Raw genomic sequence first — 15,944 nt, 5'->3', positions numbered from 1 at the left:
ATAAGTGAAACTTGCGCGGATGATTTGAAAATAAAAATTTATAATACAACAAAAAAAAAGAGTAAGTTTATATATATATATATATATATATATATATATATTTTGGAGGAAGTAAGTTTTATCATGTTGATCTTAATTACGTCCTATCTTAAAAAAAAAATGTACAAAGCTTGCATACATCATCCAAATACAATGCATATGTCATAAGGGGACTTGGGGAACACCTGCAAGTCAATTAAGGTGTTAAAACAAATAGAGTTGCCAACTGGTAGCCACCCATTGTAGGTCATTATTGTCAACTTTCGATCGAAAGGCTATCTAACTAAATTCTTATAAAATTAAATTATGTGTTTGTTTGATAGCTAATCACTACATCTCGCCATCATGCATTGGGAATATAGAATAAAAGATGCGTATCTGAGATAATATCCAATATCACATGATAATCATCACGATTCACGTACCTTATCCCCCCCCCCGCGGCAAGTTTTTATTATTTTTTATTTTGTTCATTAATGGACTACTTTATAATCATCATGTACGTGACAACAAACAACACAGACACTATTTGCAATTTGCATGAACAAGGATATGAATCTCTTATATGCACCAAGATTGTGAAAATTGTTTTTTTAGTTTACTATTCTTACTTACGTTATATAAAAAAAAAAAAAAAAAAAAAAGTTTAGCTAATGGATAAAGTTTATGTTATATGAAAGAGAAATGATTTTTCTAAATCTTAAATATACAATCTTCGTACAAGTCTTTATAAAAAAATAAACTACACTTTAAATAAGTGTAAAAAAAATTAATCTTTATTAATGGGACCCATATTTTTACAAATGGCTAATGGGGTTTATCTATTTTGGGGCACCAAATGTGTTTTTTCTTTTCCAAACATTTTTAAAACCTTTTTAAAATATATTTTTTTAAAAAATACATACTTATTAAAAGACTCAAATTCATTAAAAAAAAAAAAATACTTCATTCACCATTAAATAAAGAGCAGTTCTACTCATCTGCCCATCTATTTCACATACACCACACACGATGATGTGGCATTTAATATTTTTTAAAAAAAAAAACATGCGTCACTTCCATTTCTCCTCGTGCTTCTTCTCTCTTCTCTTTAGAAACCAATTGTTAGAAACCAACTTCCTTTGTTCGATGAAACCCACCCCCAAGATTTCTTCACCAAATCACCGCAAAATTTCTCAAATCTTCCAAACACAAATTTACTTTGAAAAAACTAAAAAAATTATTGAAAAAACAGAAGAAGAACATGGAGGTGGTGTGACCCACCGATTTCTTTCACCAAGGTCAATCTTGAACCTCATCCAAGTGATTTCTTTCTTTCTTCTGCACTTTCTTTCTTTTCCCTTTTTTTTTTTTAATTTCATTAGATTTTTTTTTTTGGTTTATTTTTTATGAACTTATGGATTATAATCTCTGTCTCCAGTTTCTATTGCCTATTCGTATTTGAAAGGCTCTCAGTTTATCTCCATTGTTCTTGTTTCAAAAAGAGCAAAACAAACGATAGGAATTTTCTTTTTTTATATCATTGAGAATCTGCAGACGAAAGAATAGGGGAGAGAGAGAGAGAGAGAGAAAGAGAGAGAGCTGCTGTGTTTTGTAAGGGGGTGGGGGGGAGGGAAGGCAGGGGGAGAGCTATTTGGCTATTGAATCGGATTTGTCACGTCATTAAGTGTGTGGTGTGGAATAAATATAGATAGAAGTTATTGTTGGGAGCAACTATTTTGCACACATGATGTGGCATTATCTAGACCACACATCTTCCAAATCTAAAATAAAAAAATAGAGAACTAAAAGCAGCCATATAGTGAGTGTAAAGTGTACGCTGCTACAGTGACTTATTTCTAGCATTACTCGTGTGGTGTGTGATCCCTAAACCGGCTTAGGAATAAAATTTTTGTTAAATAAATAAATAATCAGTAGCCACTCTCGTAACCCTTATAGTTGGAAGTAACATTATTCTATCCGCTATATACAAACGATTTGGCGGATGAATCCGCGCACCACAGCTGACGTGGGAATTTGTTTTATTAAAAAAAAGCACACACACAGAAGAAAAAAATACGAAGACAAAGAAAAACGAAAGCCGACTACACTCGTTCCTCCCCATGCCAGATTTCTCTCTTGTTCCTACCCTAGCATTCGGATACTCTCTCTCCACTAGCACAGTATCAACAACCTCATTTCTATGAGGAATAACTCCAGAAAGTCATCCAAAAACTAAAACTGAAAAACCAAAAAATATATTAAGAAAGTCATCCATGAAAACAACTTCATGTCTATGAGGAATACTACAAACTGAGATCTTACTAGCACATTTCCTGCATTTTTTAAGTTCGGTCAAGAATTGACCCCAAAGATGATGCTATTTCTAAGCCAGTCGAATCCAACACTCTAAATCGCAAATCACCCAACTTGGTAACACCTTCTCTTATGTCCTTAGTAACATGATCATTCGGTGTATTATACACAAGAGCCTCCCTCCTTCAAATTAAACTAATATTTCACCACACAAAAAAATGATTTATATCGCAGAAGATAGATTTTTCTACAGGGACTTAGATTTTTCTACAGGGACTTGTTACAGGGTTTGGCTACGGCGGATTGGGCTTTGGATACGTCGGATCTGGCTAGGGTTCAAGACCAGAGAATAAGAGAGAAGGGCTTCGTACGGGGAAGGGAGAAGAGAAGAGAAGGGGATGCTACGGGATGTGGTTTAGTCGATTGGAGAAGAAGAGAAAGGGAGGCTTGGGGGGGAGGGGGGGAATGGGAGAGATGGGTGGAACTCATATTTCAATCCACAGCAAAATACAAAGAATAATGATACGTATAATTGTGAAGTGTTTAAGTATCGTGTAGTCATTTTAAAAAGAGTAAAGTATTTTATTAAAAAATTAAATTTTTTTATCACATGAGTCTCATATTTATTTATTTATTTTTAAAATTATTATACGATATTTACATACTTACGATTATAATTATCATTTTTTAAACGTAAAATACTGTTTTTGTTTTGCCCGATCACGTTTCGTGCGCATGGGGTCCACCACAACGCTTGCATTCAGACTTCTCCTTCTAGAATTTATGATGGACTGCATGCATGCCCTTTTGCCCTTGGTTCCACACGCACATGTGAGGCAATGCCGAGGTCAGCAGCAGCTGAGCACTAAACTTTCAAATTGGCACGTCAAGCTCTGCCCTCGTCTGTTTCTCGGTCAAACGTTTAGGATTTTTTTATTTTGTTAACTATTAAAGGAGAATGCTTTGTCTACCGGATACCAGATAATTTTTTTAAATAAACACACATATATATTAAAAAAAAAGTCTGGAGTATCTGCACATCTTGACAGCTAGTTATTTTTGTAATTTTTTTTATTTATATTTTTTAATATATTTTAATATTTTTAAAATAAAAAAATTAATATATTTAAAATTACTTTCTTAATTATTAAGTAAAAAAATAAAAAAATAAAAAATTTTCCGAACTATCAAGTAGAACGATAAAAATTGATAAGTAAAATAGTTTTTTCCTAAAAAATTTCCAATATACTATTCGATACACGTTTCGGTAGTTTTTGTCCGTAGAGTAGCACTCTTCATTACTAAATTCGTTCACGTATTTTGTTTTTAAAAAAGGGTGCAGTTACTATGCCGCACCATCTTGAATGCTGGGCATACTGCCCAGTGTAAATTTCTTTTTTTTTTTCTTTTTTTTTTCATTTCAAATTTTTTTAACATATTTAAATACATTTAAAAAATAAAAAAAAAATATATCAATATATTTAAAATCGCTTCCTTAATCATTAAGTAAAAAATAAAAAAATAAAAAAATAAAAAAAATAAATTTTAACCAGTGGTCAAATAGAGGTATCAAAATGAGTGGGCATAATAATATTTTCCTTTAAAAAAAATTAGAATAATTAGTTTAAAATGAACATTAGTAGCAGCTTTTATATTTTGTTTTAAAAATAGATTCTTATTGATCCACTTGCGGATATCCTTGCCCGGGGGTGGGTTGGGGATTTTTACCTCCAAATTTTCGGAAATTAAAATAAAAAAATATTTGAGCTAATCTTTTATGAGAAAAATTTTACGAAAACTAACTTTGCTTCCCTTAGGTTTTTTTATAGTTCACAATTTGGCCCTCACATTAGACTTTAATTTGGTTCCACAATTTTTCAAAATATTTCATGCAAAGTCCGGTCTGGATTACTAACTTTAGAAATGATATTTACAACTTTTGCATATTCATTTCAAAAATAAATAAATAAATATGACATTCGCATTAAAAAAACATTTTTTAAACACTTCACATTTTTTAAATTGGATACAATGAAAGTAGACACTACAGAATTGTATATAGTATTACCCTATTAATTTGTTAGCAGAAGGCATGCTAGGCGGTGGGACCAAGAGATTGTACTTTCGCAGAATGATTAATGCGTTTAGATCACTGTTATTAATACCGTATCATACTGTACTGGCCGGTACATGTACTATATATATTTCATACCGATTTAAATACCGACCGTACCGATCGATATTGGCCGTACCGGCCAATATTTCGGCCTGTACTGGCCTGTATCGACTATCCCAAAACGGTACCGGTACCGAAATATTTCGTTCTAGTGCCTTGACCGGTACGGTATTCAAAATATTAATTTAGATGTTGAGTTGAGTTGAATTGAGCTGACTTGAGTTTGAGTTCTCTATGAATAATAGTGAGTTGAGATGGTTGAGTGAATTTTGTGAGACCCATTTAAAATAAATTTAGATGTATTTACATGTTAAGATGAGTTTAGAATTTAGATGTATTTATAGGAAGTTGAAAAATATTGTGGATCTCACGTGTAAAGAAGTATTGAGTTGAAAAAAGTTGTAGATCTCACTTATAAAGAAATTTTGAATTGAGATGAGTTTTATAATTTAAAAGTTAAATATTTAAATATTAGAAGATGTCTAGATCTAAACCTAACTCGTCCGACATTTTAACTAAAGTCTCGAGAGAAGGGGAAAAAAGGGCCAAACGCGGCAGTCTTTGAAGGTGATACAAGAGTAGTACACATTACTAATAATTAATTAATACATTTTAGAGTTGACATATTTTCAAATACGTCAACGTAGAAATTATAGGAAAATGATCAGTCATATCTTATATTCATTGCTTTTGTTGGTGGAGTTTATATTATAATTTACACCTGAATGTATTGGGATTATGCATCACTATGTGGTAGAGAGAGGTCATCAAATAATTGAGACTAGGCCAAAGTGGGAAAGGTTTGCATGCTTTGAAATTATTGAAGTTTGAGTGGATAAAAAAGGCTTACTGATCTATGCTTTAAAAGGTCAAGGACCCTCATCTACATTCGAAAGTGCTCAATAACAGTATTTTTTGATTTTGTAAAATTATTCCAGTCGATACCCAGAGAATAAATAAAAAATATTATAAAGTTATAAGATTTTTATGTTGGGATATTAAACTGAATTGAGTTAAGTTCTTTATAAATAGTAGTGAATTGAGATGATAGAATGAGTTTTATAGAATCTACTTAAAATGAGTTTAAATGTGTTTAGATGTTAAGATGAATTTATATGTATTTATGAAAAGTTAAAAAAAACTGTGAGTCCCACGTATAAAAAAGTATTGAATTAAAAAATATTGTAGATCTCACGTGTAAAGAAGTTTTGAGTTGAAATGAATTTAGTAATTTTAGAATTAAATGTTAGACTTATCTTAAAATTAGACTGAACTGAGTTAAACTCATATGAGTTTAACAACTCGTTGTCTTTGTTGATCCCAGCTCGTTGTCTTCACTCTCTGGCTTTGTTGATCGACCGTGCACAAGCATTTGACAAGAAATTTTCTGTCGGATAATTTAAGAAAAGAAATTTCAAATCCAATAGTCTCCAAAACTATGAATCCAGAATTTCGAGCCAAAGACGTCTATACCCCAACCCCAGGGGTAAACAGTATTGGGGTGACTTGCAGTCATTGTTGGCGGCTGTAAGCTGCCTCCCTCTGCAGTTTGAGCTATCGTCGCCCTTAGTCTTGGTCTTTCCTCTCTATTGAGACGACCATTCTACACCTTTTTACGTCCTTTGCATTCATATACTTGCGCCTTGTTCATGTTCATGACCTTACAGCTCTCATTGTTCTTGTGGGATTCCCACCCCTTTGGTTATGTTCCATGGCCAATGTCTGAAAGAATAGGAATTGAACGATATTTCCAGAAGAATAAGACTATGAAATTAAGGGTTGTTGTAGCCGCCCTATTGATGTATATCATCCGCAGACAAATAGCCATAAGCTAGGCTTCTAGATTGCGCATATATGGCGCTTTTACTTTTGGGAAAAATATAACAGAGGTAAGCAATGCATCATTCATTTCTTTTACTTAATTTTAACATTGATTTGTGAAGTTTTAAACCCACTATACATAATCCAAACGTCAACAACAACCACCCACTTCGATCGTTGTGGCTAATTAAGTGACAACCACTTCATTAAGAGGTAACGAAATTTCAAACTTCGGGTCCCATCCCTTTTGCTTCAACCTCTTGTTGCTGTGTGTAGGTAGTGCAATCCCATGGCGACACCCATCTCTCTCTCTCTCTCTCTCTCTCTCTCTTACCCACATTATATTTTAAGAGAGAGAGACAGAGGAAATTAATAAAGTGATTGTGGTATATAGTATATGCGTCGTAGCATTTCTAATCCAAACATAACAGTGTAGTACAAAGCATGTGCTGTAGACAAACTCAAAATAAATATACCAAAATATACTGGGTGTATGCAAAGTCTAATTAAGTTCACTTTTTGTTCTTCCACTTGAGAGACAGCTCGGACAGTGACTTTGTGGAAGACCCCTCTTCACTCAGAGCCTTTGAAGCTGCGCCCTTGAGGTCCTTCATGCGGCTCCTCACCCCCTTCCCTTCTTCACCTTCCATTAAAGCCTTGGTAATTCTGGCAATTTCTTCTCTTACTACAATCCCATTTTCGTTATGCTTTGGGCTCAAAGCCACCTTGATGTCCTTGGTCAGCATAACGGCATTCATTTTCTGTTCTGCATAGAGCGGCCAAGCAATCAAAGGTATGCCATTCACAACACTCTCGAGGATGGAATTCCAACCGCAGTGGGTTAGGAACCCTCCGGTAGAGCCATGGCTCAGGACTTGGGCCTGTGGTGCCCAAGATGGAATCAATAAGCCCCGCCCCTTGGTCCTTTCCACAAATCCTTTTGGCAAGAAATCAAGAGGGTTTTTCTGGCTTTGGACACTGAAAAAAGTGGCACTGGAATCTTCATCATTTGGGCTTCTCACTACCCACAAGAATCTCTGCTCACTCCTCTCCAACCCCAAAGCCAACTCAGTAATCTGGTGATAAGAGAGGGTTCCACCACTTCCGAAAGAGACAAACAAGACCGAGCCATGTGGCTGCTCATCCAACCATTGCAGACACTCGCACCCCTCAGCATTAACGCTTGAGCCCATATTCACGAGCGGCCCAACAGGGTAAACGGTCGGTTTCCCAGGTTCTTCTGCTTGCAAAAATTTTATAGCTCCTGGTTCCAACTCCAGGAAGCTATTCGCCAAAATTCCCTCGGCCATGGGATAGCGTTTTGTGTGGTGAAGCAGCCATTTGTAGGCCTCGTTTTTCCGGTCTTGAACCGGGTCTAGCAAATCTTTGCCGTGAATTGGAATGCACCCAGGAATTCTCACCAGCTCAGGATGGTCTCTGTACTCGCAAGAAACCATTTGATCGAGCTTCGGCAGATACAAGAACAAAGACAAAGCCATGGCCGTGGAGGGGAAGAATATGTACGGCAAGGCGTTGAATTCCCTGGCAACATCGAAGGCGTCGGAGCCAAAGAGGTCAACAACGAGAGCCGCTAGCTTATTAGTTTCAGCCAACGACTTCAAGACCTCACGAATGGAAGGAAGAGAGCGAGCCACGGTGATAGAAATGATGGTTTCAATACTGGATCCTCCGGGGACATCGTCGAGGTCGACGGGAGGGAGGAAGACGTGATTTATGGAGGTGGGGAGGGAGGCAAGGACGGACCTTTGGGCCTTGGTGGGCGGTCCGTCTGTGGGGAGGATGAAGGTGACGTTGATGCAGCTGTGTTTGAGGTGGACGAGTCGCTTGGCGAACTCGACGAGGGGGATGAGATGTCCCATGCCGGGACTGGGAAGAATGGCAACATGTGTTGCTTTTGATTGTGCAGATTGAAGGTCTCCCATGGCAGCAATTCGCAAAATGTTTTTTTTTTTTTCCTCTCTGTGTGTTTGTAGAACAAGCAAGCTTTTTTTTGTGTTATGGTAGTTGGAGCTAGAAATTGGGGAAAGGTGTGAGGGTGTTTATATAGATAAATTTTAACAAGGGTGGTGTTTGTAAATTGTTTGATCGTTTGAACTTTGAATCGTGGTGGTGCTGGTAAAAATTGAGTATTGTGTAGAACTTGACCTTTGGTGATTTGTCTTTAATGCTGGTGCGGGTACATCGAGAATGTGCTGGACTACGGCGGAGAGGATTGTTGAACTGGAGAGGGGGAATTTCTAGAGAGGGAGTTTGGGCAAGCATATTAGTTAAAAGTAAATCTATTGAATATTTAGTCGTTAAAAAATAAAAATAAAATCACTAGTCAAATTTTAAATAATTAAAATTTAGATATATTTACATTAAAAATAATTTCTAAATTTGAATATTCTTGTTCATAGGCCAAATTCTTATTTTATAAATTATTTTTCTCTCTAACAAACCAACGTATCCAATTTTTAGAAATATTTGTTGAATGGATGCTCTCTTCAAGTGCACGAGTTCATGGATACTCTGTCTAAATTTGATAAAAAAAAAATATAGTTAGATGAGAATGATAGAAATTAGTAAAATATAATAAAATTAAATAAATTAATAATTAAATATGTCTAATTATTTTTTAATTATTAATTATTTATTACTATATAATGAATAAATAGATAATTCAATGTGAAAATTTGATATGAATATCTAAAACTAAATTCATTTTATATTATTTAGTTGTTATATAATGAAAAAATAACTATTCCAATATAGAAATTTATGTGAATGGAATAACTAAAAGTTAAATTCATCTTACATTTATCAAAAATATAATTTAGCTTTAACTAATCTATTGAAAGTGCTCATAACTGTTGAGGTTCGGATGATTTCATTTTATATCTTTTTATTATTATAATTTTTTTAAACATTTATATAAAATATATAAAATAATTCAATTTTTTAAAATTTTTAAATTATAACAATATTAAAAATAACATTCTATTAATATTTTATTTAAAATTATTTCATCTCATTTTGCGGATGCGATGATGTCAGTTCATACGTAAGTCTTATGTTATCAACAGCCGACCTTTCTCGCTTCGTGGGTCACCACGGCCACATGCGTACCTACCTAGAATTAATTATTCTTGTTCTGTCTCCAACGAATGTGTGGTATAAATGTTTTCTTGAAATAAATTTATCATAATTCAAACATAAATTTATATTCCACAAAAAAAAAAAATAAATAAATTTATAAAATTTAAATTTAAATATATGAATTATAAAAATAAATAAATAGCTGCGTGGCGCCGTAGCCACCCTTGACCAATTCCGCCAAACTACAGTCGTCGACTCTCTAGTTGCTGCCCGCTGTCACAATTGATAAGTGGCCGCGCTTTCAAGTAGCAGCTGAAGCTGAATTAACGGTGATTACTCTGTCGTCATTATTTTTTAAATGAGTAATGTCACGGATCAATTTTTATAAATTTTTTGTAAATAAAATAGGTTTCATTAATAAAGAATAATTTTCTTTTACATTTTTTAAAATGAGGTTTATTTTTTTATAAAAATTTATATAAAATTTATCTATTTAAAATTTGTATAAATAATTTCTCTTTTTAAAAATAATCAGGTTTTAAAATTTTAAGATGTATTATTGTAAATACATGAATCTAGTAAAATATATTTCATATATTTAATGAATGACTATTAAAATTCTAACTCATTCATATATTCCTATTTTCAATATTTATATATTCTCTTAAATCGTGTATTATTATTTTCTAAATTCATGTATCTATTAAATATAACATATCCTCTCATGTTTATAAAATGGAATCTTGAAGATAATTTATTGTAGATAGGCAGTAAGAATGAGAGAAATAATATTGAGTTTCTGAAAAACTAATTTATATTATAATCATTCAATTCTCTTGTTACTTTTATTTAATTTTACAATATGTATATTTTATTTTGTACTGTTTTAGTTTTAGTCTAAATAATAATATTTACTGCATTTTTTTTCTTTTTTAAATGGATAGTGATTACTCTAGGGATACGTAAGGTATTATGATAATATCTCACCATTATTTATTATTTTATTATTATATTTATTTATTTTTTACAATTATTTAATACTTTATCATTACTTTTTTTTTATTACTATTCAAAAAATATCTCAAAACACTATCCAAACACAACCTAAACAACCTAAAAAATAAAAAAATCTTACGTGTCAACGTCACGTATAAGGAAATATATAAACCACATAAATTGTTAGATTTTTTAGACCAAATATAAGATTATATGAGCTGCCCATTAACTATTACCTTCATCAAGGATATTACAACAATCTAAATAATTTTGATAGGAATGTTATTTTGAATTAATAGGGATGGAGCCAAAAAGTTTAATTTTGAGGTGTGACTAAAAAAGTGGGAAATTAAAATGAAAAATTAACCTATTAGAAAAAATTAAATATTAATTTTTAATGTTATTTTTGAAATCTTGGCCGGCTCCCAAGTGTACACGTAGCCTTATGGTGTTTTTTTTTTTATAAATGATTACGATTTTCTCGTCATAAAAGAGGCCGCAAAAGCCTTATCAGTTATAAATGGCACACGTCTCTCCTCCTTTTTTTTTTTTTTTTTTTTTTTTTTTTTTTTTTTTTTTTTTTTTTTTTTTAAAAAAACTATGAAAGTGATTTTTTCTTATTTTAACATTAGGTTTCCAACTTTTATGTGTCCCAAAGAAGAGTTAATTTATAATTAAATACCGTGAGAAATTCATCTATAAAAACTAATATTTATAATTTTAAAATATATAATTTTCGTAAATATATTATTTAAGAAATAATACACAGATCTTATACATTTTAATATTATATAATTTTGAAAAAATAATAAATACGGACCTATAAGAAGAAAAATAAATTTTTAATAATGGATCTCAGTTTATTTTAAAATGACTATACGATACTTGCTCATTCTATAATTATATATAGTATTACTTTGAAAGGAGCTTGCAAAGTAATATAACGATGTGAAATTTTAATATAACTTGTAAAGTAATTATATATAGTTTTGCATATAGCCTACCGTATTAGTGCGAAATTTATGGAATAAAAACCAAACAAAAAAGAATAAATCTTTATAACCTCTTCACACTCTATATTTCACATTTTTTTAATTTTTATTATTTTTTTCTTTTATCAAATATTTATTATATGAATAATGAATAGAAAATTTGAAATAATTTAAAAAGAATAAACTCAAAAAATAATTTAAAAAAATATAGAGTGTGAAGTATGGAGTGTGGAAGAGGTTGTGTAGCAAAACTCAACAAAAAAGAGTTGTACTCCTATGTCGGCTGGAGATGTCACTATGTGTGCGGTTTAATGTAAATTGTAATTTTTTTAAAAATATTTTTTAAATATGTTTAAATACTTTTAAAAAACAAAAAAATACAAATAAATTATTAGTCAATTCCTTAATCATTAAAAAATTAAAAAAAAAATAAGTGATTAAAATGAGTGGACAAATTAAAAAAGCATAGTAGAATTATTAAAAAAAAAAAAAAACATGAAAACGAATAACCACGTTTTATTTATTGGTCAACGTAAATCAGAGATATGGCCCATTCAGCAGCTTCGTTGAATTTTCGATACATTTATCACACGAGCTCGATGGTTTTACTACGAGCTCAAATCAAAACGACTGGTTGAGCATCAAATTGCTTATTGCTGACATTTCAATGGAAGTAGGACAATTTTCTGTATTTCTGTTTATCTTTAAGCAAGAGGACTTTGCATACTCCTTTTTTTTTTTTTTTTTTCCGATGCATACTCTTTTAAGTATAGATGGTTTGGTATCTTCTTCTCGTATAACATAATTAAAATTTTTATGCAAATAATAAGTTTAAATGGCATGATATCCTATGATATTATATAAATGAATTATATTGTATACTACATCCTTTTCATATTTTTATTTATGTGTGTTAAGATATTAATTAAATTATAAAATATACATATTCTTGTTAGCTTAGATTTCTAGGATAAGTAACAATTTGATATAGTATTAAAATAAAGGTCTTGAATTTGAATCCTCTCATTGAAAGGGAGTCTGTCCCACAAGTGAGAGGAGTGTTAATCTATATTAATTAAAAAAATAAAATCTACCTCTGTACACAAACTTTTTCATAACTATCCCTATTTTTGTAAAATTGTGATATTTTTGTATGGAAAATACTTTGGCCACAAAAGTATTACACAAAAGTAAACTTATAAACTGATGTGACTTGATGTGGTACGTTAAATTGTAAAATTAATTTTATTATAAAGTAGATCTAACGGATTTTATGAAATCACATAAGTTTATAGGTTTACTTTATATAATTTTTATATGTCTGTAATAGTTCTCTTTTTATATTTATTTCAAAAGTTATTTTCTAAAAACTTGGTACATTTAAAATATAATTATAACAATCATTGTGAAAAGGTTGCTGAATTCATATTTTTCGAAAAGAGAATGTATGTACAAGTAGTAGTTATGATATATGTCATTTTCGTTGCTAGCTGATCCAATGAGGTATATTTTGATCATCTGTTCCAAAAGCTAGGCTGATTAGTCTCGTTTATTTTTGTAAATAAAATAAATGGAGATAAAAATTAAAAATTAAATAAAATATTGTTAGAATATTATTTTTATTTTTAAATTTAAAAAAATTAAATTATTTATTTTATTTTGATAGATATCTAAAAAAAAATTATAATAATTAAATGAGATGATACGAGAATAATTATGAAAATAAATATACATATGTAAAATGAAAACTCGTATTACAAATTAAAGATCAATGGGCCTTTAAAAAGACAGAAAAGGATGTGCCTTATTAATTGGATATCCAATTTCCGATCCCACTCTATGCAACTGGCGTCCCATTCATGCATTCATTCTATCTGAAACTCACCGACTAAAGAATGAAACGCCTAATTAATACATAAAAGTTTAGCATATAATAGGTTCCAAAGTCTAGTACTCGTGACATGATGATTCATTTTCTTCAAAAGTTGCCTATTTTTACGGAACAATTTGGTGCTTTTTTGTTTTTTTTTTTAATTTCATACAGATCATATCAAATTTAAAACCCTGCCCTTTACGTACCTATATATACCATATAAATTAGCGTTCATGTTATCTGGCCATTTTTAACTTTATTATTATTATTATTATTATTATTATTATTATTATTTTTTTTATTTTTGCTTTTCGCTGGATGGAATATTGTTGAAGGCAGCTAACAGCTCTTTAAACCATGAAACAGTGAAACATCTGAATGTATTATAATTAAATTCATACCCACATTTGCCTACAAGACAGACTAACTTTGTAGGAAATACAAAATAAATAAATTAAATTCCCCGGCAGACTCGTTCTTTTCTTAAGCGTTGCATAATTATTTTGAAAAAGAGTGATATCTATTATTTTTTTTTATATAGATCTCATATTTATTCAATTTTTTTAAAAAAAATTGTACGATACTTGCGCACTTCATAATTACAAATATCGTTTCTTTATTTTAATATGAGTGCTTTCACAGCTAGCTAACTCTTCTTTTTAATTTCTATTGCTAACCTCTGATTTGAGAGGCTCCTCAAACTAACTGCCAATATTATAAGAAAAAATCTACATAACTTCTTACTATTCACATAACTTCCACGCATTATATATTTTTTTAAATTTTATTATTATTTTATCAAATATTTAATATATGAATAATGAATAGAAGAATTGAATTAATTTAAAAAGAATAAACTCAGAAAAAAATTAAAAAAATTAAAAATTTTAAAAGTTTAGAAAAATGTGATGTGTAGAAATTAAGAGGGTGTGTAGTATTGTTCAAATAAGGAGAAATAAGTATAAGTGATTCTCGAGTGTAAGAAAGAAAAATATACCAACATAGTTGTGTTTGTATACTTTCATTTCCGAAAATAACACGCAAAATATCTTTTTTTTTTTTTTTTATAATTTTTATATAAATATATTTTATAATTTATGTAAAATAATATATTTTCTTACAAAAATATTAGTATTTTAAAACATAATTTTATAAAGAGTGTTAGATAGTGCGCAAACACCACATTTTTTTTTTAAAAAAAATAAGTAAATATAAAACTTGCATGAAAATAAATTAATTTTTTAATTATAAACTCTAACTCTTTTTAAAATGACACTTATACAATTTATGAGGTATCTAATATTATTATTTTATAAAATATAATAAAAAAGACCGTAAATATAACGTTATTCTTTTGACTTTTAATTTAATGCTAAGAGTTGATAAATAAGGCGACAGGCCCACAGATTTAATGCTAAATTCAAGATTCCAAGAATGTAAAAAATAAGGCGTAGAGGAGCTTGGAGTTGTTAGACGGAGACAGGCATGTGAATTGGGACGTGGCCTGCCCTTTATGGGTAAAAGGAAGTGGCAAAAGAGGGAGAAGAGAAAAAGTTGGAGACATGCAGATAAAGGCAATGGACGTGTAGAAGTTGAGTGGAGCTCGATCTACAATCTCCCTCTTCAATTAATTACATATCGATAAAGTTCATAATTATTTTATTTTGTTTGCAAAAGTGAAACATTCAAATAATGCATGTATAATCTATACAATAAGCTATAAACAACAGTTATGCTAGGCTGCTGCTCAACAATGATAGTTGGGTGTGCCGTTGGCATAAATTTATATTTATATTTATATTTTATATTTATTTAATATTTTTAAATATTTTTAAAAAATAAAAAAATACATCAATACATTAAAAATTATTTTCTTAATTATTAAGTAAAAAAAATTAAAACCATGAGCAGTCAAAATTAAATCAAAATTAAACCAAGATAAAGCAGGAGGCACCTGCATCTAGGGGATCATAGGAGCCACCATTAATATTCCTCCTTCCCTAAATCAAAATTAAATCCAGTTTAAATTTTAAAAGTCTTAATTATAAATATTAAAATGACACTTAATTAGCTAAGATTATTGATTTCTAATTAACATTTTCTAGATACTAATTAAATTTATCTAATTTGTAAACATTATAATTAAAAAAGAAATTAAGGGATCTTTATAGGTTCTTATGAGGTGAAAAATCTATAAACATTGGTCCAGCATTAATGTTTCCAATCAAGTTGCCTGATCTTACTTTAGCAGAGGATCAACATCAAGTGAGACTACAAATTTCTGAGCAATGATTTCATCAGTTTTCATTTTAGTATCATATATTAGGTTTCCTCTTATTAAGTTTGGAAGGGTTCGGTATTTTTAGCTTTAGAATAAATAATTGAATTAAATTTTTTTTAGGAATATCTTTAACAAATTGATAAAAAAAAAAAATTCGAGTAAAATTTAAGAAAAAAATAATTTAAACTTGCATTCTTCCATGAATACCAATAATTTTACATTTTAAGCTTTTCATATGTTGCAATTAAAGGTAATAGGTTGAACTATGGAAATATCCATATAAGAATTATAAAAAGAGGTAGTATATGTAAATAACTATAAACTACATTTTGTATATTGCTAAATAATGCATAGCAATAATGTCATATATTT

The 15,944-nt window shown here is 30.3% G+C and overlaps 1 protein-coding gene across 1 annotated transcript; it reads right to left on the bottom strand.

Annotated features, from left to right (window-relative positions):
- Nucleotides 1–6,391: 6,391 nt before the first annotated feature.
- LOC121256121 (hydroquinone glucosyltransferase) lies at nt 6,392–8,486 on the bottom strand. Its single transcript, XM_041156776.1, has one exon. The coding sequence runs from the start codon at nt 8,272–8,274 to the stop codon at nt 6,844–6,846; it is 1,431 nt and encodes a 476-aa protein (XP_041012710.1). The 5' UTR covers nt 8,275–8,486; the 3' UTR covers nt 6,392–6,843.
- Between the last annotated feature and the right edge of the window lie 7,458 nt (nt 8,487–15,944).

The sequence above is a fragment of the Juglans microcarpa x Juglans regia genome, chromosome 1D (assembly GCF_004785595.1).
Source record: "Juglans microcarpa x Juglans regia isolate MS1-56 chromosome 1D, Jm3101_v1.0, whole genome shotgun sequence".
In the NCBI taxonomy this organism is placed as follows: domain Eukaryota; kingdom Viridiplantae; phylum Streptophyta; class Magnoliopsida; order Fagales; family Juglandaceae; genus Juglans; species Juglans microcarpa x Juglans regia.
The sequence above is the reverse complement of the archived record's forward strand: the minus strand, read 5'-3'. Positions and strand labels throughout refer to the sequence as shown.

Coding starts and splice junctions, on each gene's coding strand:
- LOC121256121 (XM_041156776.1), bottom strand. CDS start 8,274: ATGGGAGACCTTCAATCTGCACAATCAAAAGCAACACATGTTGCCATT.